Here is a 13,906-nt window from a genome sequence, read left to right on the forward strand (position 1 = left end):
TGGCTTCTCCTCTAATCCTGGATCCCTTCCCAACCCCTGCAGAGGAGTGGACACGAGCACCTACTGCAACTACCAGCTCACCTTCCTGCTGCACATCCATGGGCTGCCACTCAGTCCCAAGCGGGCCCTTTTCATCGTCATGGTGAGTGGCTGTCCAGGAGCTGCCCTACTGGGTGGGCAGGGGCCCACGCCTCCACACCTATGCTTGTTATGCCTTCGCTCATTCATTCCTTCATTCACTCATCTAGCCATGCTGACTGAACGCCTGCCACGCCACAGGCTGTCTACTCATTCATTTCCTCCTGCCGTCACGCCTCCATCTGTCAATTTCCCTGTCACTGTGGATCCAGATTGTGGACTGTGTACCTTATGATGTGCCAACTCCTTACTCATTCTTTGCTCCCTGCAGGTGTCAGCCAGTGTGTTTGTGGGCCTGGTGATCTTCTACATCGCCTTCTGCCTCCTGTGGCCCCTCGTGGTGAAGGGCTGCACGATGATTCGGTGGAAGATAAATGACATCATTGCCTCAGAATCCTACTACACCTACGCCTCCATTTCTGGAATCTCGAGCATGCCGTCTCTGAGACATTCCAGGATGGGCTCCATGTTCAGCTCCAGGATGACAGAGGACAGGGCTGAACCCAAGGAAGCTGTGGAGAGACAGTTGATGACCTGAGTGTCCCGCCTGCCCCAGCCCCCAGTCACTGTCACGCCTCCCCTACAAGGCCCATCTTGAAGATGCAGCCTGTCACCCAGCCCAGGCCTCTCTTTCTGTTTTGCTTGATGTTTACTTCTCGTTCAGACTCAAATAAAGCCTTTTTTCAGGACCAGCAGTGGGGTCTCTTAAGAGCTCGAGTTCAGAAGGTTTGTACCAGCATAGCTGCACATTAAAATATCATAAACCTGGCTGGGCACGGTGGCTCATGCCTGTAATCCCAGCACTTTGGGAGGCCGAAGGAGGCAGATCACTTGGGGTCAGGAGTTTGAGACCAGCCTGGCCCACATGGTGAAAACCTGTAACCCTGTCTCTACTAAAAATACAAAAAATTAGCTGGGCATGGTGGTGTGTGCCTGTAATTCCAGCTACTTGGGAAGCTGAGACAGGATAATCCCTTGAACCTGGGAGGCAGAAGTTGCAGTGAGCCAAGATTGCGCCACTGCACTCTAGCCTAGACAACAGACCAAGACTCCGACTCAACAAAACAAAACAACAAACAAAACATCAAAAACCTTCTAGGCCACCTGTTAAATAGTGGCTTCTCTGTGTGCCTGTTGGCTGAGCCTCTCCCCAGGGTGCCCCAGACCTCCCTGTGGTCCAGCAGGATCCTCCACAATCCAGGCCCATTGCTATGGCCGACCATCTGTTCTGATTGTTCAGTGTCAAATATTTTGAATGTCAACACCTATCTAATGTCTTAAGGAGGGGACCCTGGAGATGTCAGGAGTCTTATTTTAGTTGCAAGTAGCAAATATTTCCCTCAAATGGTCTACATGAAAATGGTAATTTACAGGCTTCAGGTACAGTTTGATCCAGAAGTCCCAAGGTCCACAGGATTCAGCCCTCATTTCTCTGTAGTTTTTTCTTCTCTGTCCTCTGAGTGCAGTCTCTGACCTCAGGACAACTCCCCTCACCATCTGAGGCTAGTTATACAGTCCATAATCTGGATGGATGCGTAGTGACCAATGAATTGACAGATGGAGGCATGAAGGCAGGAGGAAATAAATGAGTAAAAAAATACCCTGTTGCCTGGTAGGCATTCAGTCAGCATGAATAGATGAACGAATGAAGGAGCAAATGAGGAAAGGTATGAGATTGCACCTAGTTGGTGCTCACCCAGAGTGTTGGGTTGGAGGAATAAATCGGGGTTGGCATCGACTAGGCATAGTTGGTAGAACAAAAACCTGATGAAATTTGACAATAACAAGAGTTGGCAACACTCATATGTGTAAGGACTGCTGGCTAAGTTTGTTTCCACCACCAAGATTCTATCGAGTCACCTCAGGGTCCAGGTGAACACATCATAATCCTGTATCATCCAAGTCAACATGTTATTTAAATATCACCATCTGCATTTCCAGCCAAGATAGAGTGACAGAGACTGGATTTCCCCTCATACTTGAAACTATTTATATTTTTTTGAGATGGAGTCTCGCTCTGTTACCCAGGCTGGAGTGCGGTGGTGTGATCTCGGCTCACTGCAACCTCTGCCTCCTGGGTTCAGGTGATTCTCCTGCCTCAGCCTCCCAAGTAGCTGGGACTACAGACGTATGCCACCACGCCTGGCTAATTTTTTGTATTTTTGGTAGAGATGGGGTTTCACCGTGTTAGCCAGACTGGTCTCCATCTCCTGACCTCGTGATCTGCCTGCCTCAGCCTCCTGAAGTGCTGGGATTACAGGCATGAGCCACCTGGCCTGGCCGTATCATCGTGATATTTTGTTTATTTGTGTCTTTTTTTTTTTTTTTGACGGAGTTTTGCTCTTGTTGCTTAGGCTGGAGTGCAATGGTGCGATCTTGGCTCACTGCAACCTCCGCCTCCCAAGTTCAAGTGATTCTCCTGCCTCAGCCTCCCGAGTGAGTAACTGGGATTGCAGGCACCCACCACCATGCCTGGATAGATAATTTTTTGTATAGTAGAGACGGAGTTTCACCATGTTGGCTAGGCTGGTCTCAAACTCCTGACCTCAGGTGATCCACCCACTTCAGCCTCCCAAAGTGCTGAGATTACAGGCATGAGCCACCGCACCCGGCCATCATTTTTGTTTAAAACATTTTTTAATGCCGCAACTTCTTTCACATATTAATTTACTCATTAATTCAACATATATATAATTTCTTTTTCTTTTTCTTTTTTTTTTTTTTTTTTTGAGCACAGTCTCGCTCTGTCACCCAGGCCGGAGTGCAATGGCGATCTCAGTTCACTGCAACCTCTGCCTCTCGGGTTCAAGTGCTTCTCCTGCCTCAGCCTCCCAAGTAGCTGGGACTACAGATGCGCACCACCACGCCCGGCTAATTTTTGGTATTTTTACATTTATTTGTTTGTTTATTTTCTCTGAGACGGAGTCTCACTCTGTCACCCAGGCTGGAGTGCAGCGGCACAATCTCAGCTCATTACAAGCTGATCTCCTGGGTTCAAGCGTTTCTCCTGCCTCGAGCGCCTGAGTATCTAGGATTACAGGTGCGTGCCACCACGCACAGCTTATTTTTATTTTATTTTATTTTTTTGTGTATGTTTTCAGTAGAGATGGGGTTTCACCATGTTGGCCAGGTTGGTCTCAAACTCCTGACCTCAAGTGATCTACCTGCCTCGGCTTCCCAAAGTGCTGGGATTACAGGCATGAGCCACCGTGCCTGGCCAACAAATATTTATTGACTGTCTACTAATATTTGCCAAGCACTGAGATACTGGGAATTCAGTAGTGAAGGAAATCGTCCTGCCTTCATGGAGATGACATTCTAAATGGTGGAGACGGAGAGTGAAAGTCGGGTTTGAGAAAAACGTGCTGTCCAGGCGCAGTGGCTCACACCTGTAATCCCAACACTTTGAGAGGTCAAGGCAGAAAGATCGCTTGAGCTCAGGAGTTCGAGACCAGCCTGGGCAGTATAATGAGACTCTGTCTCTACAAAAAATTTATTATTTTTTTTAAAAGAGAGAAAAAGCGATGTTGAATGTGCAGGTATAATATCAATCAATGGAGGAAGGAGAAGTTGTTATAAGAAGTTGTGAATACTGGTCAGGCAAGGTGGCCTCATGCCTGTAATCCCAGCACTTTGGGAGGCCAGGGCGCGGGGAATCACCTGAGTTCAGGAGTTGGAGACCAGCCTGACCAACGTGGTGAAACCCCGTCTCTACTAAAAATACGAAAATTAGCCAGGCGTGGTGGCACGTGCTTGTAATCCCAGCTACTTGGGAGGCTGGGGCAGGAGAATCACTTGAACCCAGGAGGCGGAGGATGCAGTGAGCCAAGATCGCTCCATTGCACTCCAGCCTGGGCAAGAAGAGCTAAACTCCGTCTCAAAAAAAAAAAAAAAAAAAAATTGTGAATCCTCCGCTTACATATGACATTTAAAGCCATAGAGCTGGATGAGTTTTGTAACTAGTTAGTTCATATAAGCTTGGGAAAAAAATGTGGAAGGATGCATTGAAAAAGAGACTGGAGAGAGAGCCCCAGGTACACATCCTAGCTGTTAGTCCTTTGTAAGGTTACCCAGCCTCTCAGTCTGTCTATAAAATGAGAATAACACAGCTCTCCAAATGGCACAACATCGCTACTTTTTGGCTTGGAGACGCTGCCCCGAAGGCGGAACCTCCAGGACAGCTACGTAGCGTCCCGAGCACTCAGACCGAAGCCAGGGCAGCCATGTTCATTACTGGAACCGTGAGGTGGGTGGGGGGTGGCGTTGAGACAGCTGTCATTTTCAGTTAGGGCAAAAGCCAACTTCCGGTCACCATCTTGAGTGCCGACAGAGGCGGAGCTCCAACTGACATGTTCATTAAGGGCAGGGCTCCGAGGGCGCCACCTCGAGAGCGACAGCGGGCTACCCGGGGCGGGCTGAGGCAAGTTGTAGCCCCGCCCCGGGCCTTGGGCTCCACCTCTCGGCCCCACTTCCGCCGTGCGAGCGTTTGTAGGCGGTGCTGCCGTAAATCAAGCGGTCGGCTTGCCGCATCACGCAAGATGGCGGCCGCGGCGGTGAACGGGGCGGCGGGCTTCTCAAGCTCCGGGCCCGCGGCGACCTCGGGCGCTGTCCTGCAGGCCGCGACCGGCATGTACGAGCAACTCAAGGGCGAGTGGAACCGTAAAAGCCCCAATCTTAGCAAGTGCGGAGAAGAGCTGGGCCGACTCAAGGTAAGGTCGGCAGGCCCAGGAAACCGAGTGTTGCGGGCGTGGGGGGCGCTACGAGGTGTCTGGACCCAACCAAGTCCCGGGCCGCGGAAGCCACCTCGGTGCCAGCGAGACTGAGGCGGGTTGGGGGATCCGATGGGGCGAAAGATTTGGAACAGCCAAAGTGGGGGCTCGGAGGGCGTCAAGAAGCGAGAGGGACAGGGCGCGGTGGTGGTCACGCCTGTAATCGCAGCACTTTGGGAGGCCGAGGCGGGGGAGCATCGCTTGAGCCCAGGAGTTCAAGATCAGCCCGAGCAACATAGCGAGACTCTGTCTCTACATGTCTTTTTCTAATTGAGAGATGACTGGAATGGACCCACGCGGGGGTGGTGGGGGAATGATTGAAAGACTCTTGATGGCAGAACTGAGTGAGGGGTTAGATTTTTGTTGCTTGGAGGCTTAACTGGTCGGAGTGGCAGGATTGGGGTTCGGGCTTTTCCTGATGGTGGATTCCAGGCAAGACCAAGTGGGAAATGAGGACTGCCCAGAGTGATAAAAGAATGAGGCTGAAAAGGTGGGCTGTGTAGAGGGTGTGTGGTTAAGACCAGGCTGGGTTAGGATCTGAGAGATCTGGGGCTTAGGCTCGCATCTGTGGGGAGAGGGGGCAGCCTAGTTGTGAGGACAGGACTGAACCTAGAAGAAATATTCTTACAAGTAGAGAACAAGAATACGGGGCTCAGAGTGCTTCAGACCAAACATGTGTTGGGAGGGAGTGTAAATCCAGTGGCTTGGAACAAGCTGCTGAGCCTGCTAAGGAAAGATGTATGGGCTGAACTGTGGGGGGAGATTTGGACCACCCCCTCCCAGATATAGATTTTGGGGATAGCCCAGCTACCCCTTCCCCAATAGATTGTGGGGAAGATCGACCAAGAATGGAATGTACTCCTGTCCCCACCGCCGCGTGATTCCACTGGGTCAGGCACTGAGTGTCCCTCCTTGTTTCCCCAGTGGGGCTATTAATAATTGTAATGTGATGTAATCTTAAATGGGCATGTGTTGCGTGCTCAGGCCCTGTTCTGAGTGCTTTATGAGAAAGGATTCCTCATGAGTCAGGATGATGGTTAGCTCCATTTTCCAGGTGGGAAGACCAAAGCGTAGAGCAGGTAAGTCATCTGTATTTGAATTCCCTTCTTTTCTTTCTTCCCTCCCTCCCCTCCCCATCAGCTAGTTCTTCTGGAGCTTAACTTCTTACCAACCACAGGGACCAAGCTGACCAAACAGCAGCTAATTCTGGCCCGTGAGTGTCACTGGGGTTGGTTGGGGGTGATGATCTGGGGGTCATGGCGGGAATGGTAGCACTGGTGGTTGGGGAAGAGACCTCAGTCACCTCCTGAGAGCTCACTCTGTCACCCACAGGTGACATACTGGAGATCGGGGCCCAATGGAGCATCCTACGCAAGGACATCCCCTCCTTCGAGCGCTACATGGCCCAGCTCAAATGCTACTACTTTGATTACAAGTGAGAATGGGCCCTGCCCCCGACTGGGGGGTGGTTGCATGGCAGCTCCTTTATTTCTGGAGCTATGGCCACTTGGGTCCTCTTCCTTCATCTGGGAACTCCTCCTGGCTTAGTTCTGTCCTCAGTGGCTGCAGGGTCAGGGGTTGACTTGGAGGTCCTGAGACTTGGCTGGACTAGTCAGTCTCCCCTTACCCATTCCCACATTGCACCCCCTCTGCCCAGTGGGGCTGCCATCACCTTTCACGTATCCTGGCCCCAGCCTTGCCCCTCTGACTCAAACCCCTGTGGCAGCCAGTAGGATCATGTGGATCATGTGACACTAAAATTTGACACTGTCCATGCCATGCTCAGAACCTGCCATGGCTCTTCATGGTCCTCAGGCACAAGACCAAGTTCTTTCCTGTGGCTTCCAATGCAGTTCCAGCTCCCACCCCTCTGCCTGTGCCTGCCCATCCCAGCCCTTTCTCTCACTGGACTGTGAGCTTTCTAAAGGCAGAGCCTGGAACTGTCTCAGTTACTGCTATGTCCCTAGCACTGCCTACCACAGGGCCAGGCCCAGAACAGGGACTCACTGGATATGTGTTGAATATAAAACTGAATGATACCTGCACAGATGAATGATTGGGAATTTGTCATCAGACAAACCTGGCTTTGAAACGTCCAGCCGCTTCCTGTTTATGAGGTCTTGGGCAAATGACTTTACCTCTCTCAGTTTCCCTGTTAAAATAGGGAGTGGTGATTCTTTTATTTATTTATTTTTGGAGACAGGGTCTTGCTGTGTTGCCCAGGCTGGAGTGCAGTGGTGCAGTCATGGCCACCACAGCCTTGACCTCCTGGGCTCAAGCGGTACTCCTACCTTAGCCTCTCAAGTAGCTAGGGCTACAGGTGCACACCACCACTCCTGGCTCTTTTATTTTAATTTTTTGTAGAGATGGGGGTCTCGCTTTGTTGCCCAGGCTGGTCTCGAACTGCTGGCCACAAGTGATCGTCCTGCCTTGGGCTCCCAGAGTGTTGGGATTACAGGTGTTGAGTCATTGCATCTGACTCCAATAACTTTTTTTTTTTGAGATGGAGCTTCACTCTTGTTGCCCAGGCTGGAGTGCAGTGGCGCAATCTCGGCTCACCGCAACCTCTGCCTCCTGGGTTCAAGCAATTCTCCTGCCTCAGTCTCCCAAGTAGCTGGGATTATAGGCATGCGCCACCACACCCGGCTAGAGTCCACCCAGGCTAGAGTGCAACAGCGGGATCTTGGCGCACTGCAACCTCTGCCTCCCGGGTTCAAGTGATTCTCCTGCCTCAGCCTCCCTCAGCCTCCCGAGTAGCTGGGATTACAGGTGCCCACCACCACGCCCAGCTAATTTTTGTATTTTTAGTAGAGATGGGGTTTTGCCAGGTTGGCCAGGCTGGTCTTGAACTCCTGACCTCAGGTGATCCACCCGCCTCAGCCTCCCTAAGTGCTCGGATTATAGGCGTGAGCCACCGCGCCCAGCCAGTAACTCTTAATATAATTATAGCTAACACTTTGTGTTTATTTGGGCCAGGTATTGGTCTAATCACCTTACCTGGGTTGAATCATTTAATTCACTTAACCCTTGTTAATTCAACCCATCTCTATGAAATGGATACCGTGAGGCCAGGCATGATGGCACATGCCTGAAATCCCAGCACTTTGGGAGGCTGAGACAGGAGGATCGCTTGAACCCAGGATTTCCAGACCTGCCTGGCCAATATGGCGAAATCCTGTCTCTACAAAAAATATTAAAAAATTAGCTGGGCAGGCTGGGCGTGGTGGCTTACACCTGTAATCTCAGAACTTTGGGAGGCCAAGGTGGGTGGATCATGAGCTCAGGAGATTGAGACCATCCTGGCTAACATGGTGAAACCCTGTCTCTAAAAAAAAAAAATAACAAAAATTAGCTGGGTGTGGTGGTGGGCGCCTGTAGTCCCAGCTACTCAGGAGGCTGAGGCAGGAGAATGGCATGAACCCAGGAGGCAGAGCTTGCAGTGAGCTGAGATCGCGCCACTGCACTGCAGCCTGGGTGACAGAGCAAGACTCTGTCTCAAAAAAAAAAACAAAACAAAAAAAATTAGCTGGGCATAGTGGTGTGCACTTGTAGTCCCAGCTACTTTGGAGTCTGAGGTGGGAGGATGGCTTGAGCGTGGGAAGTTGAGGCTGCAGTGAGCCTGGGTGACAGAGCGAGACCCTGTCTCGGAATTGAAGAAAAAAAAAAAAAAAAAAAAAGGGCTGGGCGCAGTGGCTCATACCTGTAATCCCAGCACTTTGGGAGGCCGAGGTGGGTGGATCACGAGATCAGGAGTTCAAGACCAGCCTGGCCAGCATAGTGAAACCCCGTCTCTACTAAAAATACAAAAAATTAGCTGGGCCTGGTGGCATGTGCCTGTAGTCCCAGCTACTTGGGAGGCTAAGTCAGGAGAATCGCTTGAACCCGGCAAGCAGAGGTTGCAGTGAGCCAAGAATGCACCATTGCATTCCAGCCTGGGCAACCAGAGAGAGACTCCTTCTCAAAAAATAAATAAATAAAAGGATACTGTGGTGATACCCAGTTTACACTTTGGGAAACCGAGGTTGTCATTTCACTGAAGTGAGGTCACTCGCTTGGGTCAATATGACTCTTATAAGTGACTTATCCATGCATCTTTGGGCCACAGTTTCCTCATATGAAAACCCAGGACCTGATACCTCTTCAGGAAGATGCATGGGACAGTTGTGAGGATTCCTGGAGCCTGGGGTAGAGGGCTCGCTAGGCCCCTAAATCCTCCTTAACCTGCTTCCCCGTCCCACATCCACAGGGAACAGCTCCCTGAGTCAGCCTATATGCACCAGCTCTTGGGCCTCAACCTCCTCTTCCTGCTATCTCAGAACCGGGTGGCTGAGTTCCACACGGAGTTGGAGCGGCTGCCTGCCAAGGACATCCAGACCAATGTCTACATCAAGCACCCTGTGTCCCTGGAGCAAGTGAGATGGCAAGGGGCGGGGGAGGACCTGGCCAAGGTCGGTGGTCCCTAAGGAGGGCTTTCCTGAAGGAGTGGCCAGGGTTCACCCATCTTTCCACCCACGGACCCATCCTTTTGTTTGTCCAACAAATACTGAGTCCCAGCTGTGTGCCCAGCACTGTGGTAGGTTGTCAGACTGTGCAGTGAGCCAAGCAGGTGAAATTTGTGATCTTGTGGTGATGACACTGGGGTGCGGAAGCAGATAGTAAGCCCGAAGAGTGAGTGGCCTGCGCGGTCTGTCAGATGCTGAGTGCTGTGGAGAAAAGGCAGGAAGGAGGGTGGAGAGACAGGGATGGGTGATATTTATCTTGGGGAGTCAGAAGGCCTCACTGAAAAGGTGAAATTGGAGAAAGACTTGAAAAGCGTGAGGAACTGGCTCATGCCTGTAATCTCAGCACTTTGGGAGGCTGAGGCAGGAGGACTGCTTGAGCCCAGGAGTTCAAGGCTGCAGTGTGCTATGATCACACCACTGTATTCTAGCCTGGGTGACAGTGAGATTCTGTCTCTATTTAGAAAATAAATAAAAACAAATTTTTTAAAGAAAAGGGTGGCTGTGCACAGTGACTCACGCCTGTAATCCCAGCACATTGGGAGGCCGAGGCAGGTGGATCACCTGAGTTCAGGAGTTCAAAACCAGCCTGGCCAACATGGTGAAACCCTGTCTCTATAAAAATACAAAAATTAGCTGGGCGGGTGGTGGGTGCCTGTAATCCCAGCTACTCGGGAGGCTGAGGCAGGAGAATCACTTGAACCCCGGAGGTGGAGGTTGCAGTGAGCCAAGATTGTGCCATTGCACTCCAGCCTGGGCAACAGGCTCAAAAAAGAAAAGAAAAGGGTAAGGAACTGAACCCTGTGGACAGCCAGGCAGAGGGACCAGCCAGTCCAAGTGTCCTGAGGCAGTACTGTGTCTGCTGTGTTCGAAGGACAGCCAAGAAGACAGTGTTTTTGGAACAAAGTGAGCAGGGCCAGGGCAAAGCCTTAGGACCTAAGGTTAGGAAGTTGTTCCTGGAGCTGACATCTTATGGGAGGATTTGGTCAGTGGGGAGAGGACGGGAGAGAGGGCAGTTAGGGCGGGCAGCACAGTTTGGGCAAAGGTGTACAGGGATGAGCCTGTGGTGGAGCCAGTGCTGTCTCCCTCCTGGAAAATAGGTGGATAATTGGACAGTAGATGAGATAATGAGATGCCAGCCCAGAGCAGGCTTGGGGAGAGGGAGGGAGGGAAGAAGAGGGGGTGAGAGAGAGAGAGAGAGAGAGTGTGTGTGTGTGTGTGTGTGTGTGTGTGTGTGCGCGCGTGTGTGCACGTAAACCAGCAAGGGCTTTCTGGAAGAGGGGGTACCCAGGGTAGGGGTGTGGCTGTGTGGCAAAGGGTGTTCTGGCAGGGTAGGGATTACAAGGGCACTAGGAGTGTGATGAGGCCCACACAGGTAGGCCCCTTTGCAGCCTTCTCTTCATTCTCTCTTCTTCCCCCTTCTCGGCTTCTGCAGTACCTGATGGAGGGCAGCTATAACAAAGTGTTCCTGGCCAAGGGTAACATCCCTGCCGAGAGCTACACCTTCTTCATTGACATCCTGCTGGACACTATCAGGTGCGTAGTGGGGTCGGGCCCTGTGGAGTTTGGAAAGCACTTGGGCTTGAGTCGGACAGCTCCGAGTCTGAATCTCATTCCATCCATTGGTTGTCTGGGTAGGCTAGGTGTGTTTCTTATCCTCCTAGCACCTCAGCTCTCCTTTCCAGTGAATTGGGCCTGGTTATGGGATTGTGGATAACGGCCCTCATCTCACCACCCTTGGCTGTTGACATGTGTGGCCATGTGTGTCAAACCTGAGCGTGGAATTGGTTCAGCAGGCAGGGATTGTGCGGCCTGTCTTAGCCCATCTTCCGTCCTAGATACCCATCCAGTGAGTCATGAGACTTCACCTCCGGCCACCAAAACTGTGGAACCCTCAGTTTCCCCTTCTCTAGAATGGGTTGGCCAAATCCCAGCAGCCCCTTGGGTTGCCGTGTGCACAAGTGACATCCCACGGGCAGATGGATGTGACATACAGATCCCTTGAGGAGTAAAAGGGTGTTGAAGTGGTGGCTGAGCTGATGCACTCGGGCAGAGCACCAGATCAGAATGAGTTTCCATGCCTTAGGTGCAAAGGCAAGTCCAGAGGCATTTGAGTGAGGAGTGGTAGCCAGTACCCACTACCCACCGCATGGCCTAAGCGATGTCGGAGGCACTCCTCCCCGTCACTGGCTTTTCCCCAGAGCTTACCCCCTCTCTCACTACAGTGACTTAATGCCTTGCTCTTTCTCTACTTCGGTGTTGTTCGTGGTGCCTCTTGATGGGTACAAGGAACCCCCTGAGGATCTATGAAGTGGGGTGCAGCACCCTGGTGATGGGTGTTATGAGAAGAGATGCCCTCATGTGAATCCCAAGCTGGGTTTCAGACCTGAAATCCTGTGGCTGGGAGTGGGATTCTGAGTGTGGGCCCAGGAGTCAGAGATTTCAGTGGGGATCTCCCGTGGCCCTTGCTTGCTTTGCAAGTCTGGTCAAGTTTCTCCCCCTCTGAGCCTTGATGAATAAAACAGGGCCCCTCACATATTCCTGCCATCAGTGCTGAACTCCAGGGTCAGAGCTGACACATGTCAGGTCTGGGGGGACAGGTCCTGGGAGGTTGTCGATGCTCAGTAATGAGGAGCTTCTCATCTTCCTCCAGGGATGAGATCGCTGGGTGCATCGAGAAGGCCTACGAGAAAATCCTTTTCACTGAGGCCACCCGGATCCTCTTCTTCAACACACCCAAAAAGATGACAGACTACGCCAAGAAGGTGGCTGGGGTACAGGGCAAGGGGCCATGGGACCAAGGGGTGAAGTCACTAACAACAGTGTGGGGTGGCTTAGAGGGACACTGGAACAAGACTGCCCAGGTTTAAGTTCAACTGTATGACTCTAGGCAAGCTGCTACAGCTCTCTGAGCATCAGTTTCTCTATCCACAGAATGGGGCTAGATACACGGGATGAGCTTAGTACCTGGCACCAGCTGGAGGTGGGTGGAGGTGGGTGCTGCACGCATGTTGGCTGCTGTCTTTATCAAAATTTCTTAGAGGTGGCAGCTTTTTCTGCAAGACTTTGCTTCATTTGCTCTCAGGCGTTTGAGCACGAGCAACACTTGGTGTTGCAGGAGGAGGGCTGGGACCAGGCTATGGAAGGTGAAATTGGGCTGGGTGCAGTGGCTTACGCGCACCAAGGTGGATCCTCCCACCTAGGCTCACTCTGGGAGGCTGAGGTGGGAGGATCGCCTAAGGTCAGGAGTTCGAGACCAGCCTGGTCAACATGGTGAAACCCCATCTCTACTAAAAAATACAAAAAAAATTAGCTGGATGTGGTGGCGAGTGCCTGTAATCCCAGCTACTCGGGAGGCTGAGGCAGGAGAATTGCTTGAACCCAGGAGGCGGAGGTTGCAGTGAGCCGAGATCATGCCATTGCCCTCCAGCCTGGGTGACAGAGCGAGACTCCATCTGGAAAAAAAAAAAAAGAGGAAGGTGAAATTGAATTTTAGTGATGATGACAGCTGGTAACTGATCTGTCAGGCCAAACACTGTCCTTGGTGCTTTAAAGGTGTTGATTCACCAAATCCTCACAGTTGACCCAGAGAGGTGTGTAATTAGGGTCCCAGTCTCAACCCAGAAACTGAGGCACAGAGAGGTGAAGTTACTTGTCAAGGGTCGTTGGGGTAGAGTACGGTTGGTGAGAAAGAGAGCATAGGACACGTGGGCAAGTGCTGGCCCTATAGGGTGGGGACGGAGCCTTTGTGATCACTCTACCCATCTCTAATCCCTCCTTTCCTGCAGCGAGGGTGGGTCCTGGGCCCCAACAACTACTACAGTTTTGCCAGCCAGCAGCAGAAGCCAGAAGACACCACCATTCCCTCCACAGAACTGGCCAAACAGGTCATCGAGTATGCCCGGCAGCTGGAGATGATCGTCTGAGCCCCCCAGGCACTGGGTGGGGCAGGGCACAAGTTATTTAAAACAGTTACACTGCAGGGTTTCGCCCAATAAAGGTGGATTGACATTCCCTCTTCCAGGCCCTTGTCTCCCCAGTTGGGATGGCAGAGAGACAAGTTCTTATAGCTGAAGAACTTGGAGGTTTCGGGGTGCTCAGGAGTTGGAGATAACAGCCTCCAACTGGGTCAGCCTCTGTCTGGTGGGCATTGCTCAGGGTCTCAAACACGGACGCCCACTGTGGGGCCCCAGCAGCACTGTGGCCTGCAGGGGGGCACGGCCTCAGGTAGGGGCTGTTCTAGCCAGCTGTGGACACACAGGAATGCTGGGCCAGGGCACCAGATGTTTTCAACAAAGGGGGTGAAGTGTCCTATTAAAAAGAATAAATGTTGGCAATGAATTAAACAATTTTTCAAATGACATGTGAAATGGAACCCATCTGTAGGCTGCCAGTTTGGGCCCTTTGTGGAACAAAAGATGTGGGCCCTGGTGTGAGCTTGTGGGTCCCACCCTCCCTGAGCCAGCGCGTGATTGAGGACCTCCCCGCACACCCCCCAGC

At 51.9% G+C, this 13,906-nt stretch overlaps 2 protein-coding genes across 24 annotated transcripts in view; both read left to right on the forward strand.

The window, feature by feature from the left end:
• CATSPERG (cation channel sperm associated auxiliary subunit gamma) overlaps nt 1-827 on the forward strand; it is a 34,854-nt gene extending 34,027 nt beyond the window's left edge. For 18 of the 23 annotated variants that reach the window (XM_054540324.2, XM_024236701.3, XM_024236703.3 and 15 more), the window contains 2 exons: nt 43-142; nt 410-827. In XM_054540324.2, coding sequence (XP_054396299.1) covers nt 43-142; nt 410-676 — 367 coding nt within the window. In that variant the 3' untranslated portion in view covers nt 677-827. Of the gene's footprint in view, nt 1-42; nt 146-409 lie in introns of those variants that run through there. The other 5 variants (XR_008516571.1, XR_008516572.1, XR_008516573.1 and 2 more) reach the window with 2 other exon arrangements.
• Nucleotides 828-3,936: 3,109 nt separating this feature from the next.
• On the forward strand, nt 3,937-13,767 carry PSMD8 (proteasome 26S subunit, non-ATPase 8). Its single transcript, XM_003779173.5, has 7 exons — nt 3,937-4,847; nt 6,048-6,120; nt 6,240-6,342; nt 9,154-9,319; nt 10,842-10,942; nt 12,060-12,171; nt 13,195-13,767. Exons 1-7 carry the CDS (start codon nt 4,488-4,490, stop codon nt 13,330-13,332), a joined length of 1,053 nt encoding a protein of 350 aa, XP_003779221.2. The 5' UTR covers nt 3,937-4,487; the 3' UTR covers nt 13,333-13,767.
• Nucleotides 13,768-13,906: the final 139 nt, after the last annotated feature.

Source organism: Pongo abelii, chromosome 20 (assembly GCF_028885655.2).
Source record: "Pongo abelii isolate AG06213 chromosome 20, NHGRI_mPonAbe1-v2.0_pri, whole genome shotgun sequence".
Lineage (NCBI taxonomy): Eukaryota > Metazoa > Chordata > Mammalia > Primates > Hominidae > Pongo > Pongo abelii.